The sequence below is a fragment of the Centropristis striata genome, chromosome 24 (genome assembly GCF_030273125.1).
Source record: "Centropristis striata isolate RG_2023a ecotype Rhode Island chromosome 24, C.striata_1.0, whole genome shotgun sequence".
Lineage (NCBI taxonomy): Eukaryota > Metazoa > Chordata > Actinopteri > Perciformes > Serranidae > Centropristis > Centropristis striata.
The window spans coordinates 12567389-12586300 of record NC_081540.1 but is presented as its reverse complement, the minus strand read 5'-3'; the positions used below and the strand labels follow the sequence as shown (position 1 = coordinate 12586300).

The 18912-nt window shown below is 36.3% G+C and overlaps 2 protein-coding genes and 1 long non-coding RNA gene across 3 annotated transcripts in view; 2 read left to right on the top strand and 1 right to left on the bottom strand.

Annotated features, from left to right (window-relative positions):
• The window catches only part of LOC131963165 (collagen alpha-1(XVIII) chain-like), a 36268-nt gene extending 29349 nt beyond the window's left edge, over positions 1 to 6919 (top strand). Inside the window, exons 32-43 of the mRNA XM_059328319.1 lie at positions 874 to 927; positions 1011 to 1045; positions 1159 to 1275; positions 1359 to 1506; positions 1588 to 1652; positions 2112 to 2240; positions 2333 to 2365; positions 2908 to 3052; positions 3161 to 3507; positions 3589 to 3786; positions 4929 to 5038; positions 5135 to 6919. Of these exons, the coding sequence (XP_059184302.1) occupies positions 874 to 927; positions 1011 to 1045; positions 1159 to 1275; positions 1359 to 1506; positions 1588 to 1652; positions 2112 to 2240; positions 2333 to 2365; positions 2908 to 3052; positions 3161 to 3507; positions 3589 to 3786; positions 4929 to 5038; positions 5135 to 5348 (1595 nt within the window). The 3' untranslated portion in view covers positions 5349 to 6919. The remainder of the gene's footprint in view (positions 1 to 873; positions 928 to 1010; positions 1046 to 1158; positions 1276 to 1358; positions 1507 to 1587; positions 1653 to 2111; positions 2241 to 2332; positions 2366 to 2907; positions 3053 to 3160; positions 3508 to 3588; positions 3787 to 4928; positions 5039 to 5134) is intronic.
• An 849-nt stretch (positions 6920 to 7768) lies between these two features.
• Positions 7769 to 12144, top strand: LOC131962645 (uncharacterized). Its single transcript, XR_009389946.1, has 6 exons — positions 7769 to 7958; positions 9550 to 9891; positions 10630 to 10668; positions 10847 to 10959; positions 11668 to 11829; positions 11969 to 12144. It is a non-coding gene; the product is annotated as an uncharacterized LOC131962645 (long non-coding RNA).
• LOC131962643 (PI-PLC X domain-containing protein 1-like) lies at positions 9388 to 12846 on the bottom strand. The gene is made up of 7 exons (XM_059327612.1): positions 12578 to 12846; positions 12276 to 12412; positions 11961 to 12086; positions 11697 to 11852; positions 10824 to 10936; positions 10638 to 10708; positions 9388 to 9875 (listed from the first exon to the last, which is right to left on the bottom strand). The coding sequence occupies exons 1-7, from the start codon at positions 12720 to 12722 to the stop codon at positions 9613 to 9615; spliced, it is 1011 nt and encodes a 336-aa protein (XP_059183595.1). The 5' UTR covers positions 12723 to 12846; the 3' UTR covers positions 9388 to 9612.
• Positions 12847 to 18912: the final 6066 nt, after the last annotated feature.

The following is an 18912-nucleotide window of genomic DNA, read 5'->3' as shown; positions in this document are numbered from 1 at the left end:
CAATATTTGTTGTTGTGTCCCAGGGTCACAAGCCACGAGTCGCTCAGCACGTTGATATTTAGATACAGTGGACAAACAAGAAGTGTTGTTTCTACATACTACAAGTGCCACTGGAGTTTTGACCTTTTAGCTTCTTGGAAGTATGTGAAGATGCACCAGAAACCACTTTTCTAGCTTAGCATAATGACTCTCTGTCAAGGAAGTAAATAAGTATATTAGCAAAGGTTTCAAACTATCTAAAGGTTTCCCTCGGGACAAATAAAGTTCTATCTTCTGGAAGTTCTACCTCAAGTTTGGCTGCAAAGTCAACAATAAATGATAAGTTAAAACTAACTTCGACAATAAAGCTGTGTCAATGTTTGGTTGCAACTAACTTGTAATTATACATTGTGTAAAATCATCTGAAAGTAAATGTAGTGGAGCAAAAAATGCAGGGCGACCGATTTTACTTTAGTAGCAGTATTTGATTGCATTTACTTTCTAGTTTCCACCATTGTTTTAATGTAATGTTAGTGTGTTTTATAGGCTACAACCAGTCACACTCAACAAATGTTTAAAATGTGCAAAAAGCACAAACAACATGTCAACGATGTCAGCTGGAATAACTTGTTTCTCCTCATCCTTAAACTTATCCCACTTATCCCATGACAATCACTATTTTACAGAAGTTTTTAAAGCTTTTAAGAGCTCGTGTCAGATTTAAATTGTAACTTCTACCTATATTGGAATTATTTTAACTGGTGCAGCATTTAAAATGTTAGTAGCGCAAAAAGTCCGACCTATATAAGAAATTACATTCAAACTAGGCTACATTTGAGCTCACGCAGAGCTGGTGTTTACCTTGATATGTTGTTGTTTTCTCTTGTTTTATAGCTGTTAAAGGAGATAAAGGTGATCGAGGACCAGCAGGGACACTTGACATTCCAGGTACTTCGTCCGCTGACAAAAGAGTAAATATTTTATGTTTTCATTGTTTAGACAAATTCAAGATAATTTTGTTTCTGATCCAGGTGCCGGGTCAAATTATGACATTTACACTCTAAGGGTAAGCCTCCACTCTTTACACACATTATGGTTTTATTGTTCATAGATTGTTTAGAAGACTTTTGTTTATATTGTTTGTATATTTTGGTTGATTTGTAATGTTTTTGTGTCCAGAATGAGTTGAAAGGTGAACCAGGCTACAAAGGAGAGAAAGGAGAACCAGGCGGAGGATATTATGACCCCCGTTATGGAGCAGGCGCAGGCGGAGTCCAAGGACCACCTGGACCTCCTGTGAGATCACAGTCAAAAACATAAAGCTTTAGAAAGTCACTTAATGCTTAAATAGGTTTAAAATCTAATCCTTGTCACGCTAGGGCCCAAGAGGCGACTCCATCATTGGCCCTTCAGGCCCCCCGGGACCACCTGGTAACCCGGGAATAGGCTACAATGGGCCACCTGGACCACCAGGGCCACCTGGACCTCCTGGAGGAGGTACATCTGGATCTCACAGAGGCACACAGAGTGAGTTAAAACCATAAAACAAACCCTAATACTTACAATAAAGTCAGAGTTCAGTCATGTGACCCTCCCTTTGATTGGCAGCTATTAATATTCCTGGACCACCAGGACCACCTGGAGCACCTGGAATACCTGGACACTCCTCAGGGGTGAGAAAATGTGTTTACACCGCTGGTTTATTTCATTACTGTATAACAACATGTCATTAAAAAGACAAAAACACACATATAGCTGTAGGACAAAAGTAATCTTTTAAAGGGAAACTTCAGTTTTTTTTCTACCTGGATTTTATTTTAGCACATTTTTGTGCCCGAGTGATTAATACTTCATCACTCTATGATTGAGAACTGTATAAATAATGCTCTATTTTCCATTGACTTCCATTGTTTACATGAGGATGGAATTTAAAATATTGTTGAAATGTCTTTTTTTAGGATATCACTGTAAAGTTTACCACAGTACATTTATAGCATTGAAGATTTATTTAGTGAGAATTATTGGACTGATTCGCTGTTAGTCACTTAGACACAAAAACATGGAAGGAAACTCAAGGGTCAAGGGTAAAAAAACACAAAAGTTGAACGTTGAGAGTGGTTTTGCATTTGCAGGTGACAGTGTTGAGGTCTTACGACACCATGACGGCCACGGCCAGAAGACAACCTGAGGGCACCCTGGTTTACATCATAGACCAAACAGATCTCTACCTACGGGTCCGAGATGGAGTCCGTCAAGTTCAGGTGAAATGTTCTCTGATGTTATGATGAAAAACCAGCAGGAGAGACATAAAGTTCTATGTATATTAAAGCAGTTGTCTTCTTTATTTTTGCAGCTCGGGGGCTTCATTGCTCTGCCCATTGAGGATGTGAGTTTAATATTTTACTTTTTAATTTACTTCAGGACAAAAATGTACCTATAGTATTAAATGTAAAAATATTTAAAAATAATAATATTTTTTTAAAGTTAAAAAATATATATTTTATTATATTTATATTTATTTTATTTTTTACACACTATATAGTCATTGGGTTGTGTTCTATTTGGTTATACATGAAGCAAAAAATAAAAATAATGATATATTGACCTCTTAAAAAATGAAGTGAATATAAAGCTTCAAAAGAAAAGATGCAATAGAAAATCTTTTTTTTATCAAGAAAGTATCTTTTAATTTTTATTACTTTCATTAATTCATGTATTATTAATTTTAATTATTCATTTGCATTGGGTGGGGTAAAAAATAACAAAAATATTGAGGGACAATTATCAACATCAGCTTTGTTTGTTTCTGTACACCTGATGCTTCTTTCATTAAAATGACATAAAACATAAACATAAAAATGTTTAAAAAACAAAAACAAACATTAAATGTCATGATTAGCATTAATAAAAATAACATGTTATTTTCAGGGGAATGAGGTTGCAGCCGTGGAGCCGCCACCAGTCGTCCCGTACTCCCACGACCACCACCACAACACCGACAACTACGCACGCGACTCCCACAGACAACCTGAGAGTCCGGTCCACCCGGGGTCAGACCACCACCGGGAGACCCATCACCAGACACACCCAGACCCCCATCAACCTGCACACCCAGACCACCATCACCCTGCACACCCAGACCCCCATCAACCTGCACACCCAGACCACCATCACCCTGCACACCCAGACCACCATCATCCTGCACACCCAGAACCACATCACCCTGCACACCCAGACCCGCATCACCCAACACAACCTGACCCTCGATACCCTGACCCCAGACAATCTGATCCCCGATACCAACCGGACCCACGATACCAGCCGGATCCTCGGTTCCCAGCACCCACAGACCCCAGGTACCCAAGTTACACAGACCGGCTTAACCAACCAGACGGTAGGTTCGGTTTTGGCCATACGGCCCATGAACGCCCCACGTACCCGGACGGTCGCTACCCAGTCACCCCTCAGAGAAGACCACCTCCTCCTGTGCCCCAGAGTCCAGTCCACCATCATACCTCAGGTCCAGGGGTAAGACAGGCCGCCTCTAAACCATCCAGGCTTTAATTCAACTATAAATATTTGTTTTTGAGCATGTTGGTGTCCCCGCAGCTCCACCTCGTCGCCCTGAACAGCCCACAGACCGGAGCCATGCGGGGCATCCGCGGCGCAGACTTCCTGTGCTTCACTCAGGCTCAGGCCATCGGGATGAAGGGAACCTTCCGGGCCTTCCTGTCTGCCAGACTCCAGGACCTGCACAGCATCGTCCGCAAGGCTGACAGGGACCGCATGCCCATCGTCAACCTGAAGGTAACACTTCTACAGACACTGTGAAACACTGATAAAAAATAAATGTTTGTATTTTGGATCATAAAACCAGGGCAGGCCTTGATTGGATGCTCTCCCCAAAATTAAGTCGCCGCTTTGCAGAAGACATGGCCACTGTCTGGTGACCTTCTCTGCAGTGTGTTGATTGGTTTTCATACACGACACGGTGACATCAGACAAACACAACCTTTGAATCTGATTATTCCTAATGAAGTGAGTTTCCTGGAAGTAATAACAAAGTTAGAAGGTGCAGGGAGATGTCCTAGAAATACGCAAGAAACCTGGGAAAAAGTGAATTGGCAGGAATTTTGCCAAGCACATGCATAAGTGTTGTCATTGTCTGCCCAAAGCTGTCGAAAATAGACTTCATATTAAGTTTTAAGCCACATTTTTATGCTACTGTTTTAGGTCTTTTAGGTGGTTTTTAACTCTACTTAACTATATTTTAATCGGATGAAGGATTTTAGTTCTAATCTTAAATTAACAGAGAAATAAGACGAGCAAACAGCTCGCCGAGCAGATTCTCAAGGAAGTCCTGTGTCGTCCGAACAGCACTGAGGAAACATAGATTTGGAGGAGACCTCTGTGGAAAGCTTGCCGCTAAATCACAAGAAACTGACTGCAATTATACCATTAGTGGTGAACACAACAGCTCTCATGATCTCCCACTACTTCACAACGTCACCAAACTGACTGTTGTTATTGTTTTAGTTTAGAGACACTTAGCAGCAGAGAATTAAATACGGTTTGCACGGAAAAGAACATGTACATAAATAAACCCATCAAGAGGACGTTACAGAAGAAACCTAACAAATGTGTTTCATTTTAATGTTCACATTCATTACAAATTAAAAAAGAAAATTACATTTCTTGGGAATGAGTTGTCCTGTGTATCAGAGATTAAACAAATTTTTAATTTAACTGTTGATTCATCATAACAGCTTTTATTATATTATTATTTATTAAAGTGCCAATAAGTCCTAATTCCTTCTGTCTTATAAAAATAACGAGCTACAGCTGTGACATTAACAAAACAAAGTCATCAATTCAGATTGAAATGTGGTTGGTCTGATTTGTGCCTTCACCGGATTTTTATACTGAATGTGTTTTCTCATCTTTGTCAGGACGAGGTTCTGTTTGACAACTGGGACGCCATCTTCAACGACGGCAGAATGAAGGACAACGTGCCGATTTACTCCTTCGACGGCAAAGACGTTCTCAGTGACAGCACATGGTGAGACCAACTGGAGTCACTTAATGATGCTAAATGGAAAGAAAGAGAAAAAAAATGAGCATCAAAAGTCTTAAACCGCCTTTATTTTAACCCCAGGCAGGAGAAGATGATGTGGCACGGGTCGACCGGCGCCGGGCAGGGCCACGTGGACGGCTTCTGCGAGGCGTGGCGTGTGGGCAACCACGCGCTCACCGGCATGGCGTCGTCGCTGCAGAGCGGCAGCCTGCTCCAGCAGAGCTCCAGCAGCTGCTCCAGCTCCTACGTGGTGCTGTGTGTCGAGAACAGCTACGCCAGCCACGCCAAGAGATAGAGACACACACACACACACACACTCACACACTTTTTTATCCATTGTAAATAAGTGTTTTCCTCTGAATAATGAGTTTATGTCTGTTAGCCCCTCGTATATGGTGCTATAAGGGTGATCCCACATGTTGAACCTAAGTTAAGCTCAGGTGACGTACAGTCATGGAATAATGCATTGATAATGATTTTGGTTATTATCAAGAAAACCATGAAAAATGTCTAGATATCAGCTCTTAAATTAAACTCTTATGAGCTATTTTTGTTGTTATCATTATATTTGTCCAAACAAACTTACCTTTAATTGTACCAGGCATTAAAATGAACAAGAAATTGAAGAGAAAGGATGATCTAATAACTTTTTCCATGACTGTACACTAACACACCCTCCGGCAGCCATATTGGAAAATCCTACTTTTAAAGGTGTGTTTCCAAAAGTGACAGCTGTAAACGGTTCATTTATTCACTGTTTGTGACTCGTCAGCTAGCAGCCGCTATGATGTTGATAAGTTAGCATTCTTGGTGCTAACGAGTATAATTGGAATACACAAAAGTCACACACATAATTCTATAAAAAGACATTTGCTGTTATATTCTTGTTTCTCAGTCGTGCAACAGTGATCGCACCATGGCAAGGGGAAAATATTAAGAATAATAATATTTCCAGTATGATAAGTCACACAACAGCAAACCGTCGGGAGGGATAAACCACTGTGATCATACATAGAAATTATATTTTTCAGTACCACAGAGAACTGAGGAACTCTGTGTTTCCTCTTCCTGTCTGCGTTTAACCAAAAGACCGCCAGCAAACCAAATTTACAACACAAAAAAACTGTGTTAATAATGATTTTAATTGAGGTTTCCTGTGGTATAAATACCACATATACTCTGGAGTGAAAAACAGCGTAATTGAAATAGAGTATTGGTGCGGTCATTAACACATTTCAGCAGATAAACCCAAGTCATTGTATATGAATTGTATGTCTTTTAACTTCTTTTCCTTCACACTGATGTTATCTGTAACCCACAGCACTTGAGTTATAGCCTTTTCTAAAATTTTGCGACTGTCTTACATGGGAAGATGTTTTCAAATCGTATTTTTAGCAGTAACAAAGGGATATTTATTTTTTATAAACCGTGCATTTTCTAGTATAATGTGTGACGTGAATGCTTTCACAAAGAATAACATTTCCAATTATATCCAGCAAATGTGCAAACCCGACACGATGATGTGTAGCGCTTACTGAAAACAGATAAGATGATATAAAGTTTGTGCACATCATAAGATAGGATTCAGCCATAAATGTTTGTCTATGCACTGTTGCTTATTATTTGTTTTTACTTCTTATTCAAGAACAGTGAATGCACTGCAGCTAGCTTACAGTGGAGACGATAAAAACACTGGGGTTTAACATTAAATATCATCATTTATTGGTTTTGGTCCAAAGGGGGGAAACTACAGTGACATTTCCATGTGCCATAACAAATGTTTGTATTATTATCTGTTTTTGTCCTTGTGTGAGCAGCATTTTAAAATGCTGCATATCATTGAATAAACCTGTGTGGAAAATGTGAGTGACGTGATGTTTTTAACTATTTGTATAATCATTTTGTATCAAGAAATGGAGTGCCAGATGTCTTCACAATCAGAGAAAATGAAGTGTCAATATTAAAGAAGTAAATACATCTTTGAAATAAATAAATGAATAAATAATATGTTAAATAAATCCTGAAATAAATTAGGCAATACATATTATTGAATAATAATTATAATTATTATTATTATTATTATAATAAATATAATTATAGAATAATTATTATAGATATAGAAATTAGTCAAATAGTTTTATTAATTAATTAATTGATTATAGGCTTTTTTTAAATGACATTTTTCATTGGATTATTTTGAATATAAGAAATTAGAATAAAAAGTGAAAAAATATGAAAAAATGAAATAACATTCACCTTGATAAATAAATACAAGTCCCTTGAAATAAAGAAAACTTGGAATTATGAAATAAAGCTCCCCTGAAATAAATAAATGTGAAATTATTAAATAAAAGTCCTTCACAAAAATTAAAAATTGGATTTAATATATAAAAGTCCCCTGAAATAGATTGTTGAATCATTAAATAAAAGTCCCTTTAAATAAATAAAAATCCCGAGCAATAAATTAATTAATTAATGTGAAATAAATAATCATGATGGGATTTAATTTTTTTTTATTAAACTATGTTCATTTATTTATTTATGTTTACATTTATAAACATAAATAAATTTATGTTTCATTATTTAAGTTTTTTTGCCTCATTTATTTATTTCAGAATACATTTCTACAGCCACATTTAATTATTACATAAGATATAATTATTCATCATTCATTTATTCACTGTCGGGCTCTTCTGACTCACATTGCCTCTCGTTTGTTCTGTTATTTTCTGTCTAACTGTTCTTGTCAGCGGCCACCTGCCGACACAGCTGCGGCTCGTTTGTTTATCAGTTCCGAACAGTTTTCCTCCTGAGCTGGTTGTGGTGCTGAGCTGCAGCTACACGTGTTACCTGTCTACCTGTTTCCTCATGTGATCGCCTGACTGGAAACAAAGGCCACGTTTAGGTAAAGCACCTTTAAACCTACCAATGAGTGAGTAATATAAGTATTAATACCACACTGTAAAAAATTCTGTATTTAAAATGTTACTTTAGAAAGAGTATCTTCGGGAAAATGTGTAAAAAATATTAAAATTAAAGGTAGAAAAATGACCCAAATGACTGTTATACTATTAGATTATTATTTGTGCAAATGCGGGATTATACTGTTGTAATCTGAATGTATTATTATTTTCATTATTAATTAATCTGCTGGTTATTTTCTTCAATAATCGATTGATTGTTTGGTTTGTAAAAACAGTGAAAATAGCAATAAAAGTGACACCCTCACAGTGAAGAGTCCAAACCTCAACATCATTAAAAATTTATAAAAATACCTAAAATTATTTTTTCAAAGCTGCAAATTCAGCTATTTTTTATCAAATGGGGTTTTTTTTTTATAGAAAAATGACAATTGCCAAAAAAAGCTGCCAATTATTTTTTTTTCTTGCAAATATTAATTTGTAAAGTAAGTGTTATACATGGCAGAAACGCCTCTCAGAAATGGGAATGTCCTGGTTTTGCTTTTAAGCAGCACATATTAATCGATTGGTTGCTAACTATTACATTAACCCCCAACTATTATGAATATTGAATGATTGATTTGAGTGATATTTTTGAAGAAAAAAAGTCAAAATTATGTGATTCCAGCTTCTTTATGTTAATATCTTCTGGTTTTTTCAACCCCTTAGCTGTGGGTGAAACAAGACATTTGAAAACGTCATCTTTGGCTTCAGGAGACACTGATCGACATTTTGTAGAACAAACATCTGAACAACTAATCAATAAATCAATTGACAGAAGTATCAACTGTCTGTATCTGTGCATAAGAGGCTCAAATAAATACTGAAGGTCGGGGGCAGTTTTTCAACCAAAAACAATGATAAATCTCTTTTCTCATTTTTCATCCACGCTAATAAGCATATTATATTTATATATATATATATATATATATATTTTTTTTTTATATTTATCCTCTCAGCTACTTGTTCATTTATACTTTAATCTTTGATTGAATTGCACTGTGAATTTGCTGAATTGCTCCCATGCACCCAATATATTTTATATTTTTGTCTTGATGCAACAAACTTTGACTTTAACTGTATATATACATTTAATAAGACAAACTTTAAAATTTAATTAAAGCCAAATATACTCACAGCAGAGCATTCAGCAGACAGTTATCACATTTAATCAGCTATAATAATATATTTGCAACAACAAAAGCGTTGCTCTACTCTACTGATACCATGTGATTACTGATTTTACACATGTAGAGGTACAAAAATATATTTTTTTTAAATATAAAATTGTGTTTGTATTTATTGTATATGACAGTATATGTACAAAAAAGTTTGTATAAAGTGCAATACTTTTGGAGAAACTGAATATTTACAATGTGAAAATAAAAAATAAAATAATAAAAAAGATGATTAGTGTCATGTACAGGAGATAAGAGTGCATTTACATTTAAATCTGACATCCAGTATTAACAGGATCAGACATATTTTGAGGAAAAATTAATATTAATTGGCACATAAAGAGAAAAAACTTCTCAGATTTGTTTTTCTAAGTTGGCTCTCCAGTCCGGTTGCAGCAGCCAGAACCATCTGAGGAGAAGCTCACGGCGTCCTGCAGACAGGACGAGGGACAGCCAGCAGTTTATAGTTCAGGCCAATCACCAGCGAGCAGAATTGACGGACATCCACAAAGTCGCAGCAGAGGATGTTGACGTCGCACGCCGCACAGCCTGGACGCTGCTCGCTCGCCCAGCAGAGCAGCAGCGAGAGAGCACTCATCGTCATCTTCCTCATGTCCTGGAGGGGATGAAGGAGCACGTAAGGAGCGTCCTCTGTCAGGTTCAGACCGCTGGCGTAAAAACCAGCTGGAAAGACAAACAGGTCGGTTAGGTGACAGTGTTGAAGTACTTGAGTATTTCCACTTCATGGTGCTTTTTATTTCTACTCTTTGTTTTCAGTTTAAGAGGGAAACATTGACCGATTGCTGATGTGGCGAACAATGTAGTAGATTTTTTAGCTGAAAATTCAAAATAGACTTGTGCACTGATTTTGAACCAATATCACTCTGCTAAAGTGCTCAGAAAGATGCTTTCTTATGTAATGTATTGCATTGTTAACCAATTTTAGAAAGGAAAACCACCAAAATAAGGAATAAATAAAATATATAAATAGCAAAATACCAGTCATACATACCAGTCAATTGCTGATAATTTCAATTAAAATAAATAAATAAAAAGCTAAATGAGCATCAGTTCTGCTGTTCAGTATCAGACAATGGCTGATATAATTAAAATTAATTTAATTAATAATGTAAATAATAATACAAATTTAAAAAGATGTGTTCTGCATTATATGTTCTGTAAAAAAATAGATAGATCCAATAGATACCGATGTCTTTGATAGGCAATTAATGATTAATAAACAATATAATTCAACGTTAAATTACTATTTAGATATGAATATTAATGGTGGGCCAGTCTGCGTTATGACTTTTAGTTTTTATATTTTCAGTGCATTTTGTTGTTAATATTTCTGTACTATAACTGCAGGTCTTTTACTTGTAATTAAGTATTTTATACTATAATTTTACACATTTTACTTTGAATACTTCATCCACAGCTGCATACCTGGTCTTCCTTGGTGCTTCTGCTGCTCCAGGTAGGCAATCACCTTCTTGGGGTCGGGGCTGTCGCCGTACCTGGAGACAGAGCGCCCCCATTAGGCAGTGTGTGAAAATTGTGGGCTTTGCTTCATTTTGGGGCACAACAACACATTTACAACATTAGAGACAGAAACTTAAAGCATATATTTACCAGTAAGGTATCTCCATCCACAGCTCAGGGTGCTGCAGCACCATCTGCTGGTTGCCATAGGAAACAATGACCTGCTGACCTCTGGACCAACAGGAGCGCAGAGTGGGAATGTCCTGCACATCAACACATGTACACAGTAAGTATGTATTACATATCTTCAAAATCAACGTTTTTTTTTTTAAAAGTCTGTGACTTCTTCAAGCAGCCCAAAATCTAAATCTAAATAAAATTACAATGATATAAAATAGCATATTTAAGAAGCTGGAATTGGCAACATGCTGGCCTAATAAATTATTTTTTTAATGTCTTTATACAGTAAATCAGGTTTACTGACATTGGGTAGGAAAAGGATAAAGAAAGGACAAAAAAAATACCAATGATCATTAAATAAATGAAACTATTTAATGAAATTGAATTACATTTTAATATCCCCTTAATAGTGTTAATAATAATATTTTTGGGGGAAAAGGCTATTGATCCCTTCTCTGTGCATGCTTATATGAACTGTATGTAAAAGACAATATGTATAAGTAAAAGAATCATTGATGGTAATAAGGACAAAGACAATATGAGGAAGGAGAAATAAATAAAAAATGAATATATAAATAATAAATAAAGATGGGGAGTCTGGCTGCCATATGTACACCATGCAAAAAACAACCAGAAACATCCCAGAATCAGATTATGAACAGACAACACTAGAGTAAATCAAGAGTAAAAAGAAATGATTGGTCTATTAGTTTCATCTTTCATCTTTATCTAAAATATATTTTATTCATCATAAAAATGACGGTGGATTCATTCTCTGTTAATCGACTGACTGATGACTTTATCATCATTTCAGAATCCCTGACTGTGTATCGGCCCACTCACCTGGGAGGAGCAGAGTTTCTTTGCGAACAGGGTGATGATGTACTCTACGAGGTGAAAATGATCTTCATCGGTCATCGATTCGAAGTGCGAGCAGGAAACGATTACAATCTCTTTCGGATGATCGTCCAGCCAGGTAGCCAGTTCATCCAGAGCCTCCTACACACAACCCAAAAGCAGGAGACTGAAGTTTGTGTGTGTGTGTGTGTGTGTGTGTGTGTGTGTGTGTGTGTGTGTGTGTGTGTGTGTGTGTGTGTGGGTGTGTACCTTCAGAGTCATCAGTGTGTAGATTCCGTGAGCGAAGAACAGTGTGTTGCCTGCTGCTGGTTTCCTGACGATCCGCAGGTCCAAGAAACGAACACCAAGATCACACTGATCACTGAGGACCGATTGCTGAACACACACAGGGAGAAGAGAAAGAGAATTAATATAAGATAAATGGGGAAAAGTACATTAATTCAATTAAAGTGGCAGCAATTACAATTAAGTAATTATATGTATAAGTCCACTTAAATACAATGTAGGTGGATGAAGTATTTAATATTTATCATTTTTTTGTGGTTACACCATTTGACATCTCACCTGTGTGGTGGCCCAGCGGGAGACACAGGGTCTAGTCCAGCAAGGAAACAGCTTGTCAATCACTCTGAGGATGCAGGGCTCTGATTTCAGGACAGGAGAGGAGACATCCAGGCAGAAAGACATGCTGTCATGGCTCCCTGTGGGGACAGACCGACAGAGACAGACAAAAAGCAGAAGTAGCCCTGTCATGTGACGTTGTTTTGCTCGTGTGGGGAGTATAAACACAAAATAGATACACACAGACAGAATAAAAAATGAAATATGTTAACTACACCCCTCTATCCCGCTTATTTCTGTCTTACCGGGTATGGCCAAGTTCCACAGCGGGACATCCAGCAGCTCCGCGGGAAGACGCGACATCCAGTCCGGGTTCCCCTTCAGCTCTCGCCGCTCTTCGTCTTCCATCTTTTTACCGGAAATATTTAGTTTTACCACCTCCCTGGACATCTAAATAATAACTTTTTCCATCACAAAAGTTTATCATGCACCCGTTATCATGCTCATCCTCCTTGTTTTGAGCACCAACACTCGGTTTGTGTCATAGACCGTTTGTTTACATATTTTTCCGCATAAAAAAAGTCTGTAAAGCTAACGGGCGCAACACTTCCTGTGACTTCCTTCAAAATAAAACCGGATGAATAACGCGATGGAGTTTTTTTTTCTATTTTAACTACTTTTTGCAAAAGCTTATTTTTTGCAATATCACTCATTTTCAAATTTTTTTTTTAAAAAGATCATAATGTCACTTTTTTGCAGGGATCTGTTGCCTACACAACAAATAAATTGGTTGGTAGAAGAGAATACAGTTTGTAAGCTGAGCTGCTCTGCCTCACCAAAATAGCCTATTTAGAATGATATTTTGAAACATATTTTGCCCTTTATCAAATATTTAATCTACTGCAATATGCATATTACACTAGTCTGATTTTGATATAACTCTATTTATTCAGCCCTAATTTTAATACCAACTATTTATGGGTGGATTGTAAATTGTAGGCTAATACGGAAGAGGATTAGGGCCACACATGAAAAAAATATTTGAGTTCTGACTTTATTCTCAGATTTCTGCGAATAAAGTCAGAACTCAAATATTTTTTTTTACATGTGTGGCCCTAATCCTCTTCCGTAGGCTAAAATACAGGCTTGCTTAAAAAAATACTCACAGAAATGGTATCTTGGAATATATTTATTAATTGTAACAGCTTGTAAAAACATGTATACATGCATGTTAATAGTTGGTTTTAAATGCAAAGAAGCAGCTGCCATTTAGCACCACACTTTGGAAAGCAATGCAGCAAATTAAGTTTTTGGAATATACATATTTTCAGTCATTAAATCTTTCATTATATGTGGTTGCACAGTGATCTACCTCCTTGTGTTATTCCACCAGTCTGGGAAATAATAATCGAAACAAAGGCAATATTTTATGCAATTCTATTTTGTTACAGCTTTTGTTTCTGCTGCGTTCTTTGCTTAGGAAAACATGTGACAATTAGATGAACTTTTTAGGCATATTAAGAGTCAGTCAGTTAAGATCATGGAAAAACAGTCACACCAACTACAGGTACATAGTCACTTTTGATGTACTGCATTCCTTGAGAAACCATTTATCTCGTTACCTTATCCTGATTATCTGCTGACTCCAGCACGTTGGCGCCTTTAGATGAAACTTTGTTCTTTAGGTGAAATTAAGTCAGCAGAAAAATGCTGAGTTGTTACATGACCATTACAAGTCACGCTATTGTGTGGATGTACTGACCCCAATAACCTATATTTAAGTGATGTGCTTTCTGAACGTTTCTAAAGGCCTAAAGCGGTCCAGTTTAACCCGTATTATAAAGGAGAACATTTAATTTAGCAAAAGTTTCTTCCTGCTTTCCTCTCCTATGACTGCTGTTACGCAATAGTTATATATAATATTTAACCAATGATGCAGCAGAAAGTCTAGGACATTCAGGAGAAAAATAATTAAAAGGTTTTACCTGCAGAACATGCTAACACTCACTGGAGTCACATGCACAGATTGCTCTGGTCAAACATTTAAGGTGAAGAAATTAGGCCAAGGACAAACACGTGGCTGCAGTTTACTTCTTAACGTTTTCTTTGAACAATTAAGAGAAACTGTTCTTGGCACGGTAGGTTCAAACCAGGAACATCCTTGGAGAAACCACCATCGGATAGGACTCGTCTTGTGGCATATAATTTATTTAACCTAGATCAGATGATCTTGTTAGAGTGAAAAAGCTGTTTTTTAATTTAAATGTTTCATGGAAAAATTCAAGCAATCACAGCACAATAAAACAGACAAACATGGATGATCATCCAATTAAAACTAATCAAATCAGGATGGATTTTATCTTTATTTTTTTCAAATGCTGGAACATTTTTGTGTATGTGCCATTTTCATGCTCCAACTAACTTTGTTCATGTATGTCTGCAACAACAACAAAAAAACTATTTCCCTAAATGTGTAACTTTTTACATGTGAAGGCAATAATCTTTTAATAATCTAATAATCCTGACTGTCTTCAGTTGGTTAACAGCAACCCTGTGCATGACATCCAATAACTGGGGTTAAAGATAGTATTTCTCAGTCCTCATGCTTTTGATCACCTGCATTGTGTTTCTGATTTTTTTAAATTGGGGTTGTATGAGGCACTTAATCATAGTCAAGCAGGAGTACAGACAAGTACAGAAGCTAAGCAGCAGCAAAACATGTTTTTACCACCTTTTTCTAGACTCCCTTGAGGAAAAAAAATGTAATTTTACCTTGCAAAAAAAAGTGTTTCTGGTCTAGTGCTGGCTTGATGGTCAGTTTGTAGCATTATTTTGGGAAAGTCAGTCCGAACTAACTCTTTAAAACACCAAAGTCACACAATAACTTAAATTAACTAGCGTAACTCTGTTCCAAATCGGACACTTTTCGAAGATTCTATAAAAATTTCACATTAACTACTAATAATAACGATCATGTTATGCTTCCAATTAGGTAAATGGTGTGAAACTAAAATCTAAATCTAAAAATAGACGTACTTTTAAGATCATTGCCCAAGCGTTCTTAATGCTTTCTCTCATCATATTTACTTTCGTATTGTAATTAGACATGTAATGTCCGACAGACATGTCCGATTTGGGATACAGTAACTAACGGTGTCTGACTTGGGATACAGCCTCTATAAGCCATCAAGACAGCAGCAGATTAGCAACCCTTGTGTTATGTGAGGTAAAAATATTGTGCTTTTTTCAAGAGTCAGGTGGCTTTCACGAGAGCATAGCTAACAGCTTTCATCTTGTCTTCTTCACCACGGCCATTTTTCATGGCAAGTCTTCTAAACGTTCCGTTCTAGAACTCCCTAAACATTATGGAACAGTTTCACAGTCAGTTTTAAACACACGACTGTGGTTAGCATTGTAAAATAGGACTGCTTCATTATGTGTAGCCACCAAATCTACTTGGTTAGGGTTAGAAAAAGGCTTTGGCATTGTAACCACGTAAGAAAACCAAGAATCACATTTAAATAGTCCTGTGGCATGTTCAGTCCCAAAACAATGTTAACCATGTTGTTACGGTACATGAGTTTCCTCCAAATAGTTTGAAACGGTGTGCAATGGACTCCGAGGTACGTTTTTCTCTTATTGGGTGGTTGTGTAAGATATGGACACCTTCTTAAGTCATTTTTTCTGTTTTTTTTCTGGTGATTTTACCAGAGGTGGCTAGCGTCATGAAGATATTTTTCAATATTTTTTGCCATTATTTTAATAAGTTGACGATATGTTCCATAACCAGCAGCAGTGTCTACATAAACTTGAATACTTTAAAAAATGTTTTTGCTTCTGGCATGATGACTCTATTGATTTAATCTCACCTATTAAAAAGCAGTGAGCTCATGTTACATAACACACTGTTATACATTTAATTAAATGTTTTGCTCCACCCTGCTGTGCTTGCTTGACCTGCCCACCTTAAAAGGACTCCTACACTCTTTACACGCCATCATCTGACTTCCAGAGAACTATGTACCTCATATGACCTCACTGCAAAAAATCTCAACTATTCCTTTAAGATGCAGCTGATTACTGATTCACAGTAAAAAAAAATATTGTCTCGTAAGTCTATCTTTAACGATGAGCATATTAATAATTTGATTAGTAGTCTCAATTAATCATTTATTATCTGAGAAATGAGGATAAATTCAGCAGGGATAACCCCACTGAGAACATAAAACTGGAATAACTTTTCAAAAGAAAAAATCCCCAATCAAGATCCACTAATTCATTGTCTTTTCATCATATCACAGTCTTTATTAAGTTTGCTCTGTTGTCAAGTACTTCAATGACTTCTTGTGTCTTGTGATCACATGAAAGTCTTTTTCTGATCTTACGTTTTTTTTTCGTGCCACTTTGTCATTAATCCCCCACGTTATCATGTGAAATACATTCTGACAGCTGGTTTGTTTACCACTGAGTAATTATTTAGTATGTACACAACCCATGAGGCTTTTTGTCTCGAGATCAGTAGAAAACAAGATTATTAAATGTGATTATTACAAAACAAGTCTTTACAATCTTGTGTTCTTGAGAAGCATAATATAATATATGATATAACATCTTTCTCAGTAAAAGAAATACAATAAATAAAACAATAGAAAGCTACTAAAACCACCACACTTCCTTTGTCATTTATCTAATGTGCATGTATATTTGTTTGTTTTTTTACATGTAGACATTGCATATTTGTGTGGGTTTTTTTGTGTGCATATTTTCTGTTTATTACATCATATATTTGTTGTTTTTTGTATATTTGCGTGGTTTCTTTTACATGCAGACATTGTTATATTTGTGTGTTTTTTATGTGCATGCATTGTATATTTGTGTTTTTTTACATTCTGGCATTGTATATTTGTCTGTTTTTTTGCATATTTGTGAGTTTGTTTACATTCAGACATTGTATATCTGTGTTTTTTCCATGCAGAGATTGTATATTTGTTTTTTTTACATGCAGACATTATATATTTGTGTTTTTTATATACAGACATTCAATATATATATATTTTTTTACATGCAGACATTGTATATTTGTGTGTTTTTGCATAAATTGGTGTTTTTTTTTTGTTTTTTTTTACATGCAGACGTCGCATGCAAGTTGTTTCCTGTATGTTCGGAGTGATTAGTTGTTCAGATTCCACATTTCACAGGGACAGGGGTTGAGTGTTTTTACGATTTTCAGCATCTTGGCTCTGATTTAAAGCAGTCTAAATATAATCTGACCTGCCCACTCTGGTCACACCACTGTCTCCACCTTCCTGCCCCAGCGTGGGTGACTTTTACGTTAATTTTAAAAGGCAGATGGACGACAGCGCTCAGTAGACACCTCTGGTCTCCGTCTGCAAGGCAGCTTGTCCTCTGACACTCTGCACTGACAGGTAAGACTTCTTTCTTCAACTTGTTGCACTTTCCTCTCTTTATTCCCTGTCTCCTGCCTTTTTTTCTCCAAGTCATGCAGATATTATTCCTGCTTCAGATCATTTATGTGTTTGATGTGTGAAATAACTGCCTAACTCAGTCTCATGTAATAGTTTTGTATCCTAAAATCATAGTATTAATACGTTCCTCATGATTAAATGAGTATAATCTGGGTTTCTGAGGAGGTTTAAAGGATTATTTAAGATGCATAATTTTTTTTTAAAGTTGAAAAAGTCTTTTTTGTCAGGTATTAAGAGTCTGCTTAATATCTGTCTGATGGCTCAATAAACTCTTAAAATGACTCCAGGTTGTTTGAGTGTTATACTTTAAAAATAAAGACATAAGGCTGATAGAGGGATGAGAGGAGAAGCAGAGTAAGTAGAGCAAACACGGATAGAGGTGTGAAGATGAGTACAGATGGTTTATAGCAAAGTATTACTGTGGATTTATTGAGGAATTTATTGAGGGTGATATGTTTTATATGGGTGTAAAGGATTAATAAGGCCTTACGGAGGTGTTTCAGGGTTTATGCAGAGGTTATATAGGGGATGTATAAGGTTTATAGAACATGGTAGTTGGTTTAGATTGGGGTATAAACAGGTACAAGGCATTTTCAGACGAGTATAGAGGGGTTTAGGGGTTCTAATTTAAAACATCTACATAGGTCGTTGAGCATAGTCCAGATTTTGTGGAGGTTTAAAGGCATATTCTGACCTGCATGAAGAAGTCTTTAAAAAAGAGAGTAAATGGTGAGAAAAGGCCCCCAATCATTCATAAAATTGTGTTTTTGCCAAGAAATTAATAGAAGTGTTAGTAAGGTGAACAAGATTAAAAAGGAGATGGTTCAGATTTTTTATGAAGTATGGTTATATGAGGAACTTTTCTGTAGTCAGTGTATTATCTATAGTAGATGGCAGTCAGCACGCCCCCAGTTTTACCAATTTACTAATTTCAGGCACCATTAGTTTAAGCATATGTTACTTTAAGGATATTTTCATCACTTTCCCTTGCTTTCAGACAGCCCTATTTAAGATAAGGTCTAATTATTCCTATAAAGGTCAACATCACTTAAATGAAGTTCACAATAAAGACTTGAGACTTGCATTAATCAACAACAAATGTGTGTAACAAACCCAAAATTTGCTGCAACAACTTATGGGACATAAAAGCCACT